The sequence below is a fragment of the Coloeus monedula genome (assembly GCF_965178545.1).
Source record: "Coloeus monedula genome assembly, contig: HAP1_SCAFFOLD_80, whole genome shotgun sequence".
NCBI classification, from domain to species: domain Eukaryota; kingdom Metazoa; phylum Chordata; class Aves; order Passeriformes; family Corvidae; genus Coloeus; species Coloeus monedula.
This window is the reverse complement of record NW_028120818.1, coordinates 829039-847263: the sequence shown is the minus strand read 5'-3', so window position 1 is coordinate 847263 and position 18225 is coordinate 829039. Positions and strand designations below refer to the sequence as shown.

The following is an 18225-nucleotide window of genomic DNA, read 5'->3' as shown; positions in this document are numbered from 1 at the left end:
ATCTTGAATTTAATTCTTCTGCCTTGATACAATCTCCTGAGAAAATAAAAAAATAAAATAAAATAAAAATCCTACAGGAAAAACTTATGTTGGATGCAATCTATTCACTCAGACCTGATACAAAAGTCTAATTTATTCTCTTGATTTATTGTCTTAAGGAGAATGAATTAATTATTCTTCCACTCAGAAGTCTATGGCATCAATCCTTGAGTTGAATCAGAGAAAATTCAATCTCTCATGAGTTCCCACTCCATTTACTTTTCTTGTAAGTGTTCTGTTTTGTTGAAGTGAAAGCTCCTCTGGACTCAGGCCCAGAGGGAAGCCAAAGTACAGGGGTTGAATTAAAACCTTTGGACAAGCTGAGATACATGAAGTCACACCAAAGTGAAATAGAAATATAGATTTTTTAACCTTTAATAGAAATATATGCTAAGTGCCTTAAACATTGAAAAGCTGCAGCAGAGACCTTAAACACAGTTCTTACTGCAGCAGTGTTACCTTTTCACAGAACACTTTAGACAAAATATGGATAGAATGACACTGTTCACATTTTTTACATAGAGCGTTCACGTAAACAATAAGAGCTGATAGAAACTGCATCCGCAAATCTGTGTAATACCTGTGTAACACTGGTGTGAGGCTTACGACTGTTAGAATTAGACCAGGATAGGTTAAGAAAAGGAAAACTGGAATCGTGTGTTAATCTTATTGGCCAATTAACAAATATAATCCATAATTCTGTAAGAAAAAATATAGAGTCTAGAGTATAGAGCATATAGAACATATAGAGTGTATAGAGCATATAGAAGAAGAAGAAGAAGCTGTTTTGCCTGTTGTTGCTGTTGCTGCTTGCCTTTATCATGTAACCCCCTTTGAACTCTGTCTTCAAGAAAGCTGTGAGACTATGAAATACAGAACTCAGCAGAACAGCAGCCTCCTCTGCTCTCTCACCCTGGTCCGGGAAGGAAGGGTACCCCGTCCAAAGCTCAACAGCGCAGAGCCCCAAGGCTGCTGTGGGCAGCAGGGCCCAGGGGCCGTTCCCACCCGCAGCGCTCCTGTCCTGGGCTGGGCCTGCACAGGGGCTGGGGCACCATGGCTGGGGCAGCGGGGCACAGAGGGGCCACGGAGCCGCTGCCGGGGCTGACAGCGAGGCCAGGGACACACAGGGAATTTCTGGGCATTGCCTGCGCTGGGCAGGGCTGAGTGTGGGGAAGGCAGAGCTCAGCTGGCCTCGGTGGCTGCAGGAAAAGCCGAGAGCCCGAAGAGCCCCCGTGGCTGTGCTGGAGAGCAAGGCTGGAGGAGGGAAATGCGGGGCTGCTGCGGGATGGGGAGGGGGATTGAATTCCAGCAGGCACCGACGGGGGGCTGAGAGACTCAAGGGCTCCTTGGCCTGAGCCTGTCCTGGAAAGGTCTCTCAGCCCTCTGTGCCCATGAAGGGCTCCAAGGAGGAGCAGAGCTCATCTTGGCAGGACCCTCATGGAATCCCTGAGGGACAAATGCCAGTGCCTGCCCAGCCTTCCCAACGTCCCTGACACCAGACGCCTTTTCCACATCCCTCGGTTCCAGGTCAGTGCCCAGAACACAGCACAGGCCTGTCCAGGTCCTGGGGGCGATTCCCAAGGGAGGCAGCTGTGATTTCTCCCCACAGACCCACCACTCCGGTGTCTCTCTGTGCAGCCCTTGGCTGTCCTGAGCACTTTCCCTGGAGCCTCCCTGTCCTGGACGTTTGTCTCCATGCAGTTCTCAGCACAGCCCAGCAAAGAATTCAGGTGCTTTCCCAGAGGACATTACTCTGGCAGTGAAGTGGCCTCAGGGCACTGTTTGTGCCCCTGGAATTGTGCCAGCCCCGAGTGCTGCTGATGGTGTTTGTGCTCACTCGGGTTCATCTCCCCACACCCACTCAATGCACTGCTGAAGGCTCCTCAGGACACAGCAAACACAGACTGCTGGCCTGGTCACTTGGTGTCCCTCCGTGCAGGGACAAACAACCTCCTGCAGGGGAGGGCAGAGGCCAGTGCTGGGATTGCTGGTGGCAGGGACTGGTGTGGGACACTTGCCCTGGGCACCTTCCCAGGCTGTGCCCGGAACAAAGGCACAGCCCAGGCCCTGCTCTGCTGCTCCCTCAGGTCCATCCCAGGAGCTCTGGCAGTGCCAGGACACTGCTGCCTGCCCCCCCTGCACACTCCCCCCTGCCCCTGGGCACTGGGGTTTGCTTTGCCAGGGCATTCCTGGGGCACATTCCTGACAGCAGCTCTGGAGGAGAGCGAAGCCTTCCTGCCCTGGCCCCAGGAGATGCCCTTTGCTGATGGAGCTGCTGTGCTGGAGCCCGGCTGTGTCCCAGCAGTGCCCGTGGCCTGTCCCTGCCTGTGCTCACAGCACGGACACGCAGCAGGACAGTGACCGAGCTGCCCGAGCACTCCGGCCTTGCACCCTCAGAAGGGCTGGGAAAGGGAGTGTGGAGCTGGGAAGAGCAGAGGTGGGAAGAGGCTGGGCCATTGTCCCTGGCCGTGCTGCTGTGCTGGGAGTCTCTTCCCTCCAGCTCTGCCCACAGGCACTGCCCCTGCAGAGCCAGAGAAGGGCTGAGGAACAAACCTTGGACACAAAGGTCAGGGCAGCCCCTTGTTTATATTCAAATGCACAGGGAAGAAGCCTCCTGAAAGTCTTTGTGTTTCAAAAGAAAGGTAGATGTTCATGTAGATGTTGGGTGGAGTCGCGGGAGACAAACACTCAAGGCATGATGTTCAGCAAGTCTCGATTTATTTTTCAAAACTACACTTACTTATAGTACCTTTAATTAGCTCATACATATTGCAAAAGTTGAGCTCCTCATTGGTGGGAGCTATTCCGTGGGATCTGCAAACACAGTGGTCTTATCTTCCTCTTCCATATGGTTTCTGTCTTCTTTCTTATCTGAATGCACATTCTGTTATCTATGCAACTTCTTGCTCAAGGACTCAGTGTCTGCATCTTTACTAAGCCTGCTGTGTTATCATGACCTTTGCTTTTTAGCCATTCTTCAGAAAGACTCTCAACACTTCCCCTGTTTTCTTTTTGCATGATCATAGTCATATTGACTGACTTCAAAATTAAATTTTTTACACATGACATCATACAGCTAAGCATAAGTAAACCAAGCAAAACAATTATTAGCAACAGCATTAAAGATTTAATCACACTTTTCATCCATCCTTCTAAGCCCATCCACTCTGTAAGTCCTTCTAATCTGAAAAATCCGGAGTATTTTTTTATTTTTTGGGAGTGTTCAATCAAATTCTTAATTTCGGTGTGGATGGACTTAGAATGATCCTCAAGATCCATACAGCACATTCCTTCAAAGTCTTCACAGCCATGGCCGTGGGCTAAGAGTAGAAAATCTATAGCTGCTCTATTCTGAAGCAGGGCATGTTGGACTGAACTCAGATCTTCTGCAAGTTCAGACAACACTCGGCTGGTACCGTTTGCCTGTTTAACTACCCAACATGCCAGTTTTTCTAAGTGACGATGGGCTCGTGCCGCAGCTGCACCAGGAACAAAAAGGGAGGTAAAAAGCACTTCTGATTTGCTCCATAGCGTGAGGTCATCCTGACATTCAGGTGTTATAGTTTCTGTTAAAGACCTCCGCCATCGTGTTCGGTGTGTAGCATTAGGATGGTGCTGTGGAAGTGCAAGACTCAGTTGGCCAAAGGTACAGGGCCCACCTACAGGCCTGGATGGAATACCTGACCAGGCACGATTCCCACAAATTAGGAAAAACCCTCTGGGTAACTTTCGAGGGAAAAACGTTCCAGGGGCTGCAAAAGATCGATTTCTCACGGTAACGTTGCACCATTCTAAATCCCACTGTGAAGCATTGCCAATAGGATAAATCAAGGTGGGGTTGGATTCATTCAGTCGACAGCCATTAAGGCTGCCCTCTTGGCATAAATCACGTGAACGATTAATATAAATACAGGCTGTAGCGTTAAGAGAATCAACTAGTTCTATCTCTTGTGGCTCAGGGCCCACCGGGAGTCTTTCATCCCAGCTATCATACTCTTGTAGCCCATGCGTAACGTTAGTAGTGGTAGTCAAGGGCCAGAGGCTCTGGGTAGTCTTGAGTCTCTGTAACAAAGAGACGCCAAGTACTATCATTTAACGGCACCCCAATCAAACATGTTAAGAAGGGGGCACTGGGTGAGGCTAAGGAAGCACAGAATGTTGTAGTGTTCAATTCACGTGCCAAGGAGACCCAGATATTATCTCTAGGGTCAAACACCTTAGGAGGATAGGAAAGGGGGTGACCCATTACTGAGCCTGCGATTAGCAGCACGATGCTTAAACCGCCGGCAAACATGATCCCACTTTCTTGGGTCAACTTGCCACTGAATGGGGACCCCGATATTTGGTTGGCACGAGGATTGCAAAACTACAGAGTAGCTATCGGCTAAGATCTTTTTTGCTAAATGCTGTACTGACCACGCTAATTCTCTTAGCCACAGATCTTCAAGATTTTCAACTAATTGCAAACTGTCAATGATATTTTTGCCTGTGAGTTGTACTAATGCTCCTTGAGCCGTCTCACGGTGCCAGTGAAAACTGCAAGACTGACACCAAAACCCTTCTGATAGATGTTGCTGGTGGACCCACCACTGTAAATTACAGCCTCCGCAAAGCAATCTTACCCACGCCTTATGATTATTACAATTACATGCAAAGCAAGCAGATTGGCAAAAGCGCAAAAAGTGTCTCTGCAAATGTGGGAGGAGATAACCCTCTATCTCCTGTTCAGAGTCCACAAGGAAGGTAATGCAAAACCGCTGCTCAACTTCCTGCAGGATTTGTGAGATCTTCCTCTGTACCCTTCTTTTCTTCTTCTGTTGTGGGTTGCTCATCAGTGACAACAGGCTTAGTCCATTTGGCCGGAACCCATAGGGGACCTGTCGGAGTGGACACACATAAGTAACCTCTTCCCCAGTACAAGGTTTTTACAGGATCTTGCCAAAGTCCCGTCTTGGGGTCTTTGTAGCGCACCCAAGGCATGGGCGTCGGGGGTTGAGGATAGGTTCCAAGGTGATGGACTCTGCCTGATGCAGCAGGAGACAACGCTTCCGTGGGCGGGAGGTGAGATCAATAGTGAGTAAGGTCAGAGATCCAGTAGAGCCAGGACTTGGCTGACACCTAGGTGCATCACAAACAGGCGGAATGCTTGAAGCCAGATGTGGTAATGGTACTAGTTGTGCTAACTTTTGTCCTGCCGGGATCTTAACGGGAGGATAATCGGTATGTGCTAAAATAAAAATTTCTTTAGCGGAGTCAGCATCAACAAGACCAGTCTCTACTAGGAGTCCCATTGTAATTGCAGATGAACGACTTACAATAAGTCCTTCCATAGCTTGGCCATTAATGTACACAGGTCCGATGACACCAGTGGGAATGCGATGGATTTCTGATGTTAGCAACTCAGTATCTACTGAGGCTGCCAGGTCCAGGCCGAGACTTCCGCTTGTCGCTGGGCGGGGACAGGTAGAGGTGCTGGAGCGGTTACTTGTGTCGTCGCACGGCCGCTGTTCGCGCTGGGTCGCTAAATTCTTGCGGCTGTACATTCCTGACGAATATGACTGGGTGTCTCACAGCGATAACACTTCATGCGGCCACCTGGAGCTGGGCGGGGACGTGCTGCTGCCGCTTGGAGAGGAGCAAGGGCTGCCATAACCTGATTTTGAGAGCTAATAGCCTGTTCTTTAAGCCCTTCATCTAATTTTGCTAAGGCTTGTGCTAAGAATAGTTGCGAGCCAGTGGGCATGGTCGCAGCTTTCTCTAAAAGTTGCTGGACAGTCCAATCCCCTGGGGTGGAAGTAATAAGGGCACGAGTGGCTTGGTTACCATTTTGTAGGAGACATTGTTTTAATAATGGGTCGTGCATGTGCTCTTGCACCCCGGCTTTTGAAATTGCCTCCATGACTTTATCAACAAAAGAGCCTAGAGACTCTTCCCAACCTTGCTTAATGCTCATGTACATAGGAATTCCACCCGGGGCTCGAACTTTGTCCATGGCTCTCTTAGCAACTGCCATGGCCTCCCGCAATTTAGCAGGGCCTAGTGCAGCCTGAGCCTCAACCCTCATATGTTGACCCTGTCCTAGTAACTCATCAACCGTAACGTCAGCCAAGGGGTCCCCCTGGGGTCTGTTAAGATCTGCGCTCACAACTGCTTCTTCTCTCCAGCGAGCGTCAAAGAGTAATCGCTGGTGCGGGGTGTACATTAATTTAGTGATGCCTTTAATGTCAGCAGGAAGGAGAGTAAAGGCATTAAAAATATAATCAAGCATCTGTTTTACGGGCTCGCTCGTAACACCGTAATTCCCCACCGTTGCTCGTAGCTGAGCTAACAGCTTCCAGTCGAGGTTAGTAACTTGCGCAATATTGCCTCCCTGTGGATTAGGAACAAACAGAACAGGGAAAGCCAAGCTTTCCTGGGCAGCCGCTAGCATCTCTGCATCGCCCTTATGCAAACCGTCACGAGCGAGAGCTGCCCACAGCTCTCTATGACCCTTGGCCACGGCCTCCGCGAGGTCAGAATCTGCCCCAGGGACAGGCTCATGGCTTAGGAAAGGGTTTTGCGAACGAGGGCGATCCGGAGGAACAGACGGCTGCGGCGGCGGCGGCTGCTGCGGCTGCTGCGAGGGGGACGGGGGCGGGGACTGCAGGGGAGGATCAGGGGGCGCAGAGGGTGAGTGTGAAGCCGGGCCGGAGGCAAATGCCTCAGGCGGAACCTCGACTGTAGCAAAGGTGGGGGGGTTAGGGGCAGCGGAGTAAAGGGAAGCAGCAGAATCGTAATTACGGTTTTTATCATGGGCTGCCTTAATTTTTTCTGCTGCCCTTTACTCTGCTTGTACCATTAAAAGTTCATTATAGACAACTCTACATAGTTTAGCCATCTTTTTAGCTGGCTTATCGTCATCTAAGACAAGATCCCAGAGTTTGTCACTATACGCGCGCCACTGACTTAATTCATGAATGGAGTGGGGGTCAGCGAAAAAACCGTAAGAGCGCGCATGCGTTAAAAGAGCGGGGAGGTCTTTATCAAGATCAATCCCTTTAAAATTACGCTTAAGCAAAAAAGCCTTAAAAAGTTCCTGTGCTGCTTGCCTTTCCATACTTACGACGGTACCGTTGCTAGCCCCTCCAGGCTTCGGCAGCACGTATCGGCGAGCCCGCCTGTGCGGTCGCTCGGGCGCGGAGGAAATCGCTGCAGTATACGAGACCTCTTTCGCCGTCCGTCTTGCTGCGGGACCCGACCCCAACGCAACTCCCCCATCGCATAAGGCTAGGGCAACTTCTCCTGTTCGGGTGCCAGATGTTGGGTGGAGTCGCGGGAGACAAGCACTCAAGGCATGATGTTCAGCAAGTCTCGATTTATTTTTCAAAACTACACTTACTTATAGTACCTTTAATTAGCTCATACATATTGCAAAAGTTGAGCTCCTCATTGGTGGGAGCTATTCCGTGGGATCTGCGAACACGGTGGTCTTATCTTCCTCTTCCATATGGTTTCTGTCTTCTTACTTATCTGAATGCACATTCTGTTATCTATGCAACTTCTTGCTCAAGGACTCAGTGTCTGCATCTTTACTAAGCCTGCTGTGTTATCATGACCTTTGCTTTTTAGCCATTCTTCAGAAAGACTCTCAACATGTAGAAATGCTAGGAGTAGTACTACAGTACTTTATAAAAAGCAGAATAACACCAGAAAAAGAATAAGAAAAAGCACCAATGAAAATATGGACAAAGAGGAAAAAAAAGGCCAAGATTGTAAAGAGTTACATTCTGAAGGTTCTGGAGCAGGAAAGAGAGAGTTTATTGCTTCTGAGAAGCATCCTAGTCATCATTTTCCTCGCATGGCAGAAGAAAATAGAAAGATTTTAACTTGTGAAAAGTATCCAGTCATCATTTTCCTCAGGGCATCCCTGAGCTCCTGGTTCCTCAGGCTGTAGATGAGGGGCTTCAGGGCTGGAGGCACCACCGAGTACAGAACTGACACTGCCACATCCAGGGATGGGGATGAGATGGAGGGGAGCTTCAGGCAGGAAAACATAACAGTGCTGAGGAACAGAGAGAGCATGGCCAGGTGAGGGAGGCACGTGGAAAAGGCTTTGTGCCGGCCCTGCTCAGAGGGGATCCTCAGCACAGCCCTGAAGATCTGCACATAGGAGAAAACCATGAACACAAAACAGCCAAAGAGCAAACAGCCACTGACAGCGATGAGCCCAAGTTCCCTGAGGTGGGATTTGGAGCAGGAGAGCTTGAGGATGTGTGGGATTTCACAGAAGAACTGGCCCAGGGCATTGCCCTGACCCAGGGGCAGGGAAAATGTATTGGCCATGTGCAGGAGAGCGTAGAGAAAGGCACTGGCCCAGGCAGCTGCTGCCATGTGGGCACAAGCTCTGCTGCCCAGGAGGGTCCCGTAGTGCAGGGCTTTGCAGATGGACACGTAGCGCTCGTAGCACATGATGGTGAGGAGGAAATCCTCTGCTGAGAGGAAGAAGAGAAAGAAAAACACCTGAGCAGCACATGCTGAGTAGGAGATGTGGCTGGTGCCCCAGAGGGAATTGTGCATGGCCTTGGGGACAGTGGTGCAGATGGAGCCCAGGTCGGTGAGGGCCAGGCTGAGCAGGAAGAACATGGGGCTGTGCAGGTGCTGGCCGCAGGCTCCGGCGCTGATGATGAGGCCGCTGCCCAGGAGGGCAGCCAGGGAGATGCCCAGGAAGAGGCAGAAGTGCAGGAGCTGCAGCTGCCGCGTGTCTGCCAATGCCAGCACGAGGAAGGGGCTGATGGAGCTGCTGTTGCACATTCCTTCACTCTGGGCATTGTGGGCTGTTGGGAGAAGGCATTGACAAGCTGGGACAGATTCCCCTGAGTCAATCCTATGCTATTTTCTTAGGAATTCCCGCAAAACCACTTCTCCTCTTGTGACAGAACTTGGCTAAGCTTTTTGATTTCTGAGCTCAGGCTTGTGCTGCTGCCTCATCCTCAGCATTGCTCTCAGCCTGAACACGGGGGGCCCAGAGGGAAAACAGGGCTCGCTGTGCCCCAGTGCAGTCAGACTTGCTGGTCCCCACCCAGGTGCCCTTTGCTCATTTCACCTCCCTCTATTTCAGGGTGATTGTACTTCAAATGGGCTTGAAAAATAAAGTGACTTTTTGAAGGCTCCAATTTCAAAACCATTGCTCTAAACCCTTCTCCCTTTCCCTGAGCAGCTGTGGTTGCTCTGGCTCTCTGCTGCCTGGAGTTGTGCCTCCTGGCAGCTGTTTCTCTGTGTCCAAGGCTTGTCCCTGCCAGTGCTGCCAGAGCCCAGCCCAGCCCTGGGGGCTCAGCCCTGCCCTGCAGAGCCCTCCCAGCACAGGGCACTGCCCAGGGGCATCTCCCTGGCAGCAGGGCCTGAAGGGCAGCTCAGACAAAGGGAGATGCTGCAAGCCAAGGTGCTGCTGGTGCTGTCTGCAGGCAGAGGAGTGTGAGGAGGCACTTCCTGAGGGAGATCTGAGGCAGAGCTGCTGATGCCCAGGGTGGCAGTGCAGGAGTCTCAGTGACACAGACAAACCTGAGAGCCCCTTTCCCTTCCCTTGAGGAGAAAGCTGAGAGCAGCCCTGGCCATGCAGCACCACCTCCCCAGCAGGAGGAGTCTGCCCTGAGGGGGGTCGCTCCTTCCACCTCCAACCCCTCCCCAGAGCCCATGGGGAGCTGCCAGGCAGGCTGAGAGCTGCCCCTGGCAGGTGGCAGATGCCCTGGCCTGGCAAAGAGCCCTCAGGGCTGCAGGAGCTGCTCTGCAGGACAGCCCTGGGCACCCCTGGCTGCTGCCCACCTTCACAGCCTGCAGCCGGCCCTGGCAGCAGGAGCCGTCCTGCCCTGTCCCTCTGACGGTGCCCAGGGCAGCCCCGCTCTGCAGCACATCCTCCCCCAAGGCAGGAACGGCAGCAGAGCCATCCTCACAGCCATGGCAGCCGTGCCATGGGCCAGCTCTAGAGGATCCCTGCAGCCAGAGACTCACTGTGTCCCACGCTGGGAAGGTTTCTCCAGGAATGAGTTCAGAGCTGCCCTCCCAGCTGCTTTAGCCAGCTCTCTGCTCACTCCTCCCAGGTACCTGCAGGCAGTGCCCTCAGCCCTGCTGGGCTAGCAGAGGAGCTGCTCCTCAGCAGAGCTGCCTCTTTGAAGCTCTCCTTGGTTGCCAGGAGCTTGAGAGTTCCCTCTGTGCCAGGAGCCCAGCCCAGCTCAGCAGCACAGCAGCAGCACAAGGACTTTAATGACCCTCTCGGGGCTTTGGTGTTGTTCACATCAGACTCAGTCCCTCAGAGTGTCTTCAAAAAACTTCCCAAGAACTCAAAGTCAGATTCGAAGTCCAAAGTTTCTTTAACTTTTAATGGGTCCCAGTGAGGGACACGACTCACGTGAAAGTGTCCCCAGGTTCCAGTGAGAGCAGAACTCTGGAGGCAGCGATGGCAGGGGGGGACAAGCAAGGGAAAGGTGTCTCTGGTGCTGAGCAAAGCTGGCTGTGTTCCAGGAGTGCAAAGGGCCAAGGCCTGAGCCCCAGCCCCTGGCAAGGCAGATCCTGTCCCTCCCTCAGTGCTCAGGGCTCTTGCCGGGGCACTGGGATGTGGGGATGGGCAGTGCCCAGGGCAGCACCATGGGGCGGCCCCTGCCAGGCTGCTGGGCAGGGACAAGGAGGCCCTGAGGCCCCAGGGCTGCAGGGGTCACTTGTCCCCTCCTGGCCTCAGGGCCAGGGCCAGCAGCCGTGGCCAAAGGGCTGCACAAGTTGGCTCTGTCAGGGCCTTGCAGCTGCTGCCCATCCCTCTGCCCTCTGCAGCCCACGCTGTCCCACGGTGTCCCTGCCCTGCGCCTCTGTCCCTGCAGGCTGTCCTCATCCCCCCGGCTGCCCCACCTGGCTGGCCCCTTCCTTTGCTGGCAGCTCTGCATCCTGCCTGCCTCTGCCTGGGCACACAGAGCCTTGGGCTGCTCCAGACTCCTTCTGGGGGACGTGTTGCACCCCAGCCCTGCCTGGGAGGGAAATTCCTTTCTCCTGGTGTCTACTCTGGGCCTCCCCAGCTGCCCTGTCACAAAGGCCCCTTGGTTCTTTGGAGCCAGCAGTGCCACAGTGGCCCCTTGGTTCCATGGAACGCCACAGGGTCACAATGGTCCCCTTGGTGCCACCAGCCCTGCAGGGTCACAACGGCCCCTGGGTTCCACGAGGCCACGCAGGGTCACAGTGGTCTCCAGAGGAAGGGCAGCACCGAGCCCCAGGGTTTCAGGGGCAGATGAGACACAGCCACCAGAGGCCAAGGCCAGCCACATCTGTCTGTCCTGGCAGGTTTGTCTGGGAGCAGCCCTTGGATATTGGGAATTTGGGAGGTGGAATCCAAATTTTGGCCATTTGTGCCTGGACAGGCAGGATGAGTCTTTTCCATAGGAAGGAAAGCACAGAGCCCCAGGGTTTGGAAGGTGGGTGAGATCTGGCCCTCAGGAGGCCAAGCCAGCCAGACTTGATGGTAATGGCAGCTTTTGTCTGGGAGCAGCCCTTGGATATTGGGAATTCAGGAGGTGGAATCCCAATTTTGGCCATGGGTGCCTTGTTGAGAAGGATGGGTTTTTCCATATGAAAGAAAAGCACAAAGTCCAAGTGTTTTGAAAGAAGATGAGAGGTGGTCACCATGGGTGAGGGCAGCCAGATCTGTCTCTCATGGCAGCTTTTGTCTGGGAGCCATCCTTGGATATCTGGAATTTTGGAGGTGGATTCTCAATATCGGCCATGGATGCCCGGACATAAAAGATATTTAATTCCATGGGAAGATGAGAGGTGGTCCCTGGGAGGCCAAGGCAGGCAGAGCTGTCTGTCCTGGAAGGTTTCATCTGGGAACAATCCTTGGATATACAGAAATTTGGAGGTGGAATCCCAGTTTTGGCCATGGGCACCTGGATGGGAATGACGGTTCTTTTCCACTGTAGGGAAAGGGTGGAGAGTTGCTGTTGGGATGGGCACGACACACACCAACCCCAACAACAACCCCAGGCAAAAGGCTGTTTATTCTAAAAAGTCAGTGTCATTTATACACTTTTGTATGTTTATCATTCATTAACTTATCCATTGGTTGCTTCACTTCTACAACAGAGTCATTGGCTATTATTTAACTGCAACATCCTGTTATTGGTTACCTATAGCATCAGCATTCTGAGTGTTCAGAAAAACACCAGGTGCAGCCTTGTTGCTGTTTTCTCTTTCTGTTGTTTAGGTGTCTTGCTTCTGTTCACACTAAGTTTCTCATGGGTACAAACGGATTGTGCTAAGATCGATGTCGGAATCAGACAGGCTCGCTGACCTGCTGTTAATTCCCACAGTGGAGCACCGGTGTTTTGAAGGTTGATGAGAAGTGGCCCCCAGGAGGCCAAGGCCAGCCAGGCCCGTCTGTCCTGGCAGCTCCTGCCTAGGAGCAATCCTTGTATAGACAGAATGTGGGAGATAGAATCCCACTTTTGGCCATTTGTTCCTGGAGGAGAAGGACGTTTCTTTTCCATGGGAAGAAATCACGGAGCCCCAGCGTTTGGAAGGCAGATGAGAGGCGACCGCCAGAGGCCAAGGCCAGCCAGACCCGTCTGTCCTGGCACCTTTCGTCACAGAGCAATCCTTTGACAGACGGAATTTTGGAGGCAGAATCCCACTTTGGACCACGGGCCCCTGGAGGAGAAGGACAGTTCTGTTCCATAGGAAGGAAAGCACGGAGCCCCAGCACTCCAGGGGCAGATGAGAATCAGCCCTGGACATGCCAAGGTCAGCCAGAGCTGTCAGGCGGCCCCGGGAGCCCAAGGCAGCCAGAGCTGTTCCACGTTCCCTTGGTTCCATGGGCCCTGCAGGGTCACTGTAAGAGCCTAATAATAAGAGAAAGGCTCCAAAAAGTGCTTTGTCATTATGACTGCTTCAAAAATGCCTCGTCATTTGGTCTGCTTATCATAAAATGGGCGGTACAGACCATGGGTAGCTCGCCTTGAGGCCCATAAAAAGGAAGGTGAAACTGGTGCAGGTGTGGAGGGAAAAGCGAGGGGCAGAGTCCCTGACCTTTGCCTTTCCCCCCACCACCATCGCCTGCTGCCAGACACTCTGGGGCCTCCTGGAGCCAACGCTGCCCGCCTGAGGAGATCCCCCCTGATCCTGCACCCCTGGGCAGGGACAAGGAGGCCCTGAGGCCCCAGGGCTGCAGGGGTCACTTGTCCCCTCCTGGCCTCAGGCCAGGGCCAGCAGCCGTGGCCAAAGGGCTGCACAAGTTGGCTCTGTCAGGGCCTTGCAGCTGCTGCCCATCCCTCTGCCCTCTGCAGCCCAGGCTGTCCCACGGTGTCCCTGCCCTGCGCCTCTGTCCCTGCAGGCTGTCCTCATCCCCCTGGCTGCCCCACCTGGCTGGCCCCTTCCTTTGCTGGCAGCTCTGCGTCCTGCCTGCCTCTGCCTGGGCACACAAAGCCTTGGGCTGCTCCAGGCTCCTTCTGGGGGATGTGTTACACCCCAGCCCTGCCTGGGAGGGAAATTCCTTTCTCCTGGTGTCCACTCTGGGCCTCCCCAGCTGCCCTGTCACAAAGGCCCCTTGGTTCTTTGGGGCCAGCAGTGCCACAGTGGCCCCTTGGTTCCATGGAACGCCACAGGGTCACCATGGTCCCCTTGGTGCCACCAGCCCTGCAGGGTCACAACGGCCCCTGGGTTCCACGAGGCCACGCAGGGTCACAGTGGTCTCCAGAGGAAGGGCAGCACCGAGCCCCAGGGTTTCAGGGGCAGAGGAGACACAGCCACCAGAGGCCAAGGCCAGCCACATCTGTCTGTCCTGGCAGGTTTGTCTGGGAGCAGCCCTTGGATATTGGGAATTCAGGAGGTGGAATTCCAATTTTGGCCATGGGCGTTTGTTGAGAAGGATGGGTTTATTCCACATGAAAGAAAAGCACAAAGTCCAAGAGTTTTGGAAGAAGATGAGAGGTGGCCACCATGGGTGAGAGCAGCCAGACCTGTCTCTCATGGCAGCTTTTGTCTGGGAGCAATCCTTGGATAGACAGAATTTGGGAGGTAAATCTCAGTTTTGGCCATGGGAGCCTGGATGAGAAGGATGGTTCTTTTCCTTAGGAAGGAAAGCATGGAGCCCCAGGAGCCCCAGGATACCCCAGAACCCACTGAGGAACGGGGTCTCCCCGGCCTCATCATGCGCAGCCTTCAGCTGTCTCAGGCAGAGCCCATCCCGCCCTCAGCAGCCCCAGCCCAGCCCAGCCCAGCCCTCCTGGGCAGGAAGCCCCAATGGCCGAGCCGGCCTGGGACACTTGCAGGGATGCGGGGGCAGCCGCAGCTTCTGGGGCCAGCCTGGGCCAGGCCCTGAGCGCCCTGCCAGGGAACCATTGCTGCCCCACATCCCATCTCAGCCTGCCCTCGGGCAGCGGGAAGCCGTTCCCTGGGGCCCGGCCCCGCAGGCCCTTGGCAAGAGTCTCTCTCAGCCAGCAATTGCTGCTCCTCCCTGCTGCGGGGCCCAAGCTGCAAGTTGATTTTCTGCCGCTGGCCCCGGCCCAGCCCCGAGCCAGGGCCAGGACCTTGCCCTGGAGCTCTGCGGGCGCTGCCTTTGTGCGGCCGCAGCGCAGCGGCCGCAGCTCGGAGCTGCCCTTTGTGTCCCCGCCGGCAGCTGCCAGAGCTGGCGGGGCCGGGCCAGGGCCGGGCCAGCCCCGGCCTTCCCGGCTCTGGGACACAGCGGCGGCAGCCCCAGCCTTCCAGCCCTGCACACGCTCCCACACAAGCCTCCAGAGCCGCGGCCACGCAACGCAACTGACCAGCCGCTGACCCCCCAGCCTGGCCTGATGGCCATTCCTCTGCCCACACCTCGGCCAAGCTCCCCTTGGCCACCTCCTGAGCCACAGTGCCACACACAAGTGGCACATACAGCTACAGAGCTCTGCCCAGAGCTGGCAGGGAACGTTCCTTCAACAGAAAAACCACCAAGAAAAAGAGAACTGCCCCCAGCAGAGCTGTTCCCTCCTGCAGTAGTTACACCTGCACACCCACAGCGCCTGAGACTGCAAGCAATGAGCATTCCCTGGGCACATGTGCAGCCCAAGCAGCTCGAGGACAGCCTTGCAGCAGGACTGCTCTCAGCTGAGCCAAAAAGGCCCCTCTGGCAGCTGCAGGGCCATTGCAAAGGGCAAGGGCCAGAGCCTGGGCCCACGGCGGAGGAAAGGGCTCTCAATTCCCCTGCCCTGCCACCTCAACCCTGTTCCCAGGCTGCTTCCCACACAGGATTCCTCTGCAGGACTGCGGAAAGCTGAGAGGCAGCTCTGGCTTCTCCACTTCTCCTGTGCTAAAGCTGCCTGGCAGAAGAAATGGAGGGACAGCTCTGGTGGCACAATCCCTCCCGGCCCAGGGCCCAGCGCTGGGAAGGTCTTTCCGTGCCGAGGCTTTGCTGCGGCCAAGGAAAGCTCCTGGCTCAGGGTCACCTTTCCTGCTGGGCCAGAGCCCCCGAGTGGCCCAGCAGCAGCAGAGAATTCCAGCACAGCCCCGGCACGGGCAGGGCGGCCCTGGGCGGGCTGCGGGAGCCGGCAGCGCCTGAGCTCAGAGCAGCTGAGCCCGGGGGCTCTTGGCCAAGGCCGAGGCCCAGCGAGCATTTCTCAGCTCGCAGGGCGGCCTGGAAAGGTGCTGGGGGGGATCATTCACCCCCCAGGGCGGTCCCAGTGGCTCCCAGGATTTCCATGTCCGTGCTCCCAGCGCTGCTCCCAGCCCTGATCCGTGGGGATGGCAATGTCCCGCTCCCTTCCCGGGGCAGGCTCACACCTGAGCCAGGTGTGCAGGGCAGGACCTTGCCCTGAGCCCAAGCCCTGTCCCCCCTGCAGGATCTGCTTCCCATCGGCCTCTTCCTCCTGCGGCCCCAAGCCCAGCTCGGTGCTGAACGAAGGGCGCTGGGCCGGGGTCATCCCCCGGCGGGGGCTGCGCACCCCCTCTGCCCCCTCCCCAAACTCCCTCCCGGGGCAGCAGGGGCTGCCTCAGGAGCCCTGTGGGCAGGGAAAAGGGGGTGACACCGGGATGGGGGAGGTCACACACGCTCTGGGGGGACACACACGGCCCCTGGGGACCCCCCCTCACCTTCTCGTGCAGTGCCAGGAGGGTGAACCCCCACATGGAGCCCCCGACCCCCAGCAGCATCTCGGGGGGTGGGTTCTGGTGGCAGCTTTGGGGGTCTGGGGGGGAGGTCACAACTGCCCTAAAACCCCCTCCCAGCCCCACAGCCAGTCCCAGACCCCTCAAACCACCCCACAGCTCCCAGCCAGGACTCCCCCAACCACTCCCTGCAATAGAAATGGCCCCAAAAGCCACAAAATCCCCTTTCCATCTCCCCAAACACACACCCAAATTGTCTCCCAGCCACACAGCCCTGCCAGCACCCAAAACTCCCTCAGAGACTGCCTCAAAATCCCCCTAAACCCCATCCCATCACTGTAAGTGGCTCCAAGGGCCATAAAAGCCCCTCCCAGTTCCCCAAGGAGCCCCCAAACCCCCTCCCACCCCCCATGGTACCGACCAGGACAGGCTGGGGGAAAGGAACATCCACAGCCCAGAGCAGCTCAGGCACTTCAGCAGCGATTTGGGCACTTGGGAGGTCACACCCCAAAGGGGGAGACCCAGGCCAGGGACTGGGACACACAACCGGAATTCCTGGAGAACAGATGGGCTCAGGTGGACATGTTCTGCCCCCAGAACTACGAGATTGTGGCCCCTATCTGCCTGGCTTCATGGCTTCACAACACTCAGATCCTCCCGAATATTCCCCTGAACCCCAAATTCACCCCCAAATTCTGGTAAAATGGCACCGCTTTAGACCTCTTTGTTTAATTTATTTTTACGCCAATTTTTACTGTTTCAAAGGGATTAACACAGAATTACTTAGGCTGCAGAAGATCTACAAGATCATCCAGGGTTGCTTGATACCACCAGAAGAAACAATTGTACAGAGTAGATGAAAAATTTAGGGTGTAAAGGTAAAAAATCAGCTCTTCCCATTGAATCTCCAATGTTGATCTGAGTCCCGATGGATGTTCCTGCCCCTGTGTTCACCCAGGTGCCTACGGGGATCCAGGAGAACGTGGAGAGCACCAGCCAGGGCTCTTCCCAACACGGATCACAGGGAATGTGGGTCATCAGGGCTCTGCCAAACGTGGCTCCTCTGATGGGAGATGGAGTTGGAGCAGAGGACAAAGCTCTTCCCGCAGTCGGGGCACTCGCAGGGCTTCCCTTAGCGGTGCCTCCGTTGGTGTTTGGTCAAGTTAGAGCTGTCTGAGAAGCTCTTCCCACACTCGGGACACTCGTAGGGCCTCTCCCCGGTGTGGATGCGCTGGTGGGTGACGAGGTGGGAGTTTCGTTTGAAGCCCTTCCTGCAGTCGGGGCAGCGGAAGGGCCTCTCATCCGTGTGAATCCGCTGGTGCTGGAGGAGAGTGGAGCTGGTGTGAAACCCCTTCCCACACTGGGGACACTCATATGGCCTCTCCCCTGTGTGGATGCGCCGGTGCTTGATGAGGTCAGAGTTGTACCTGAAGCCCTTCCTGCATTCGGGGCAGCGGAAGGGCCTCTCATCCGTGTGAATCCGCTGGTGCCGGAGGAGATGGGAGCTGGTGTGAAACCTCTTCCCACACTCCCCACACTCGTAGGGCCTCTCCCCGGTGTGGATCATCTGGTGGCGGATCAGGTGGGAGCTCCGGCTGAAGCTCTTCCCACATTCCCCACACGTGTGGGGCATCTCCCTGCCACGAAGCTGCTCATGAACCACCAGCTCTGACCTCTGGCTGCATCTCCGGCCGCCTTCCCCGCACAGGGTGGGTCTTTCCTCCTCAGAGCACCCTGGGCTGCGTTTGCAGCCCCTCCTCCTGCGGGATCTCCGGGGCTTTTCCTCCCCGTTGGATTCCTGTGCTGCGGAGCCGCTCAAAACGGCCTCTTCCACCAGGTTCTGCCGTGGGCATTTGTCCTCCCTGGGCCCCGTGCTCAGCTCCTTGTCTGGGGAGGAAGGACAAGGAGAGGATGGGATTTGCCTCCGGGCCACAGGGAAGGGGAAGGAGATCCCCCCAGTCCGTCCCCGGCAGGACGGCATCGGCAGCGGGGTTGTCCTGCAGCCGGGGGCGATGCTGGGCTGGGAGATGGAGCAGGAGAGAGGGGAAAGGGGCACTGACTTCCTCCTCACCTGCCTGGGGCTCCCGGGGCATCTTC

General features: G+C 55.4%; 1 protein-coding gene across 1 annotated transcript; it reads right to left on the bottom strand.

The window, feature by feature from the left end:
• Positions 1–7863: 7863 nt before the first annotated feature.
• Positions 7864–8829, bottom strand: LOC309585613 (olfactory receptor 14J1-like; the record flags this gene model as incomplete). Its single annotated transcript, XM_082303550.1, has 1 exon — positions 7864–8829. One exon carries the CDS (start codon positions 8827–8829, stop codon positions 7864–7866), a length of 966 nt encoding a protein of 321 aa, XP_082159676.1.
• Positions 8830–18225: the final 9396 nt, after the last annotated feature.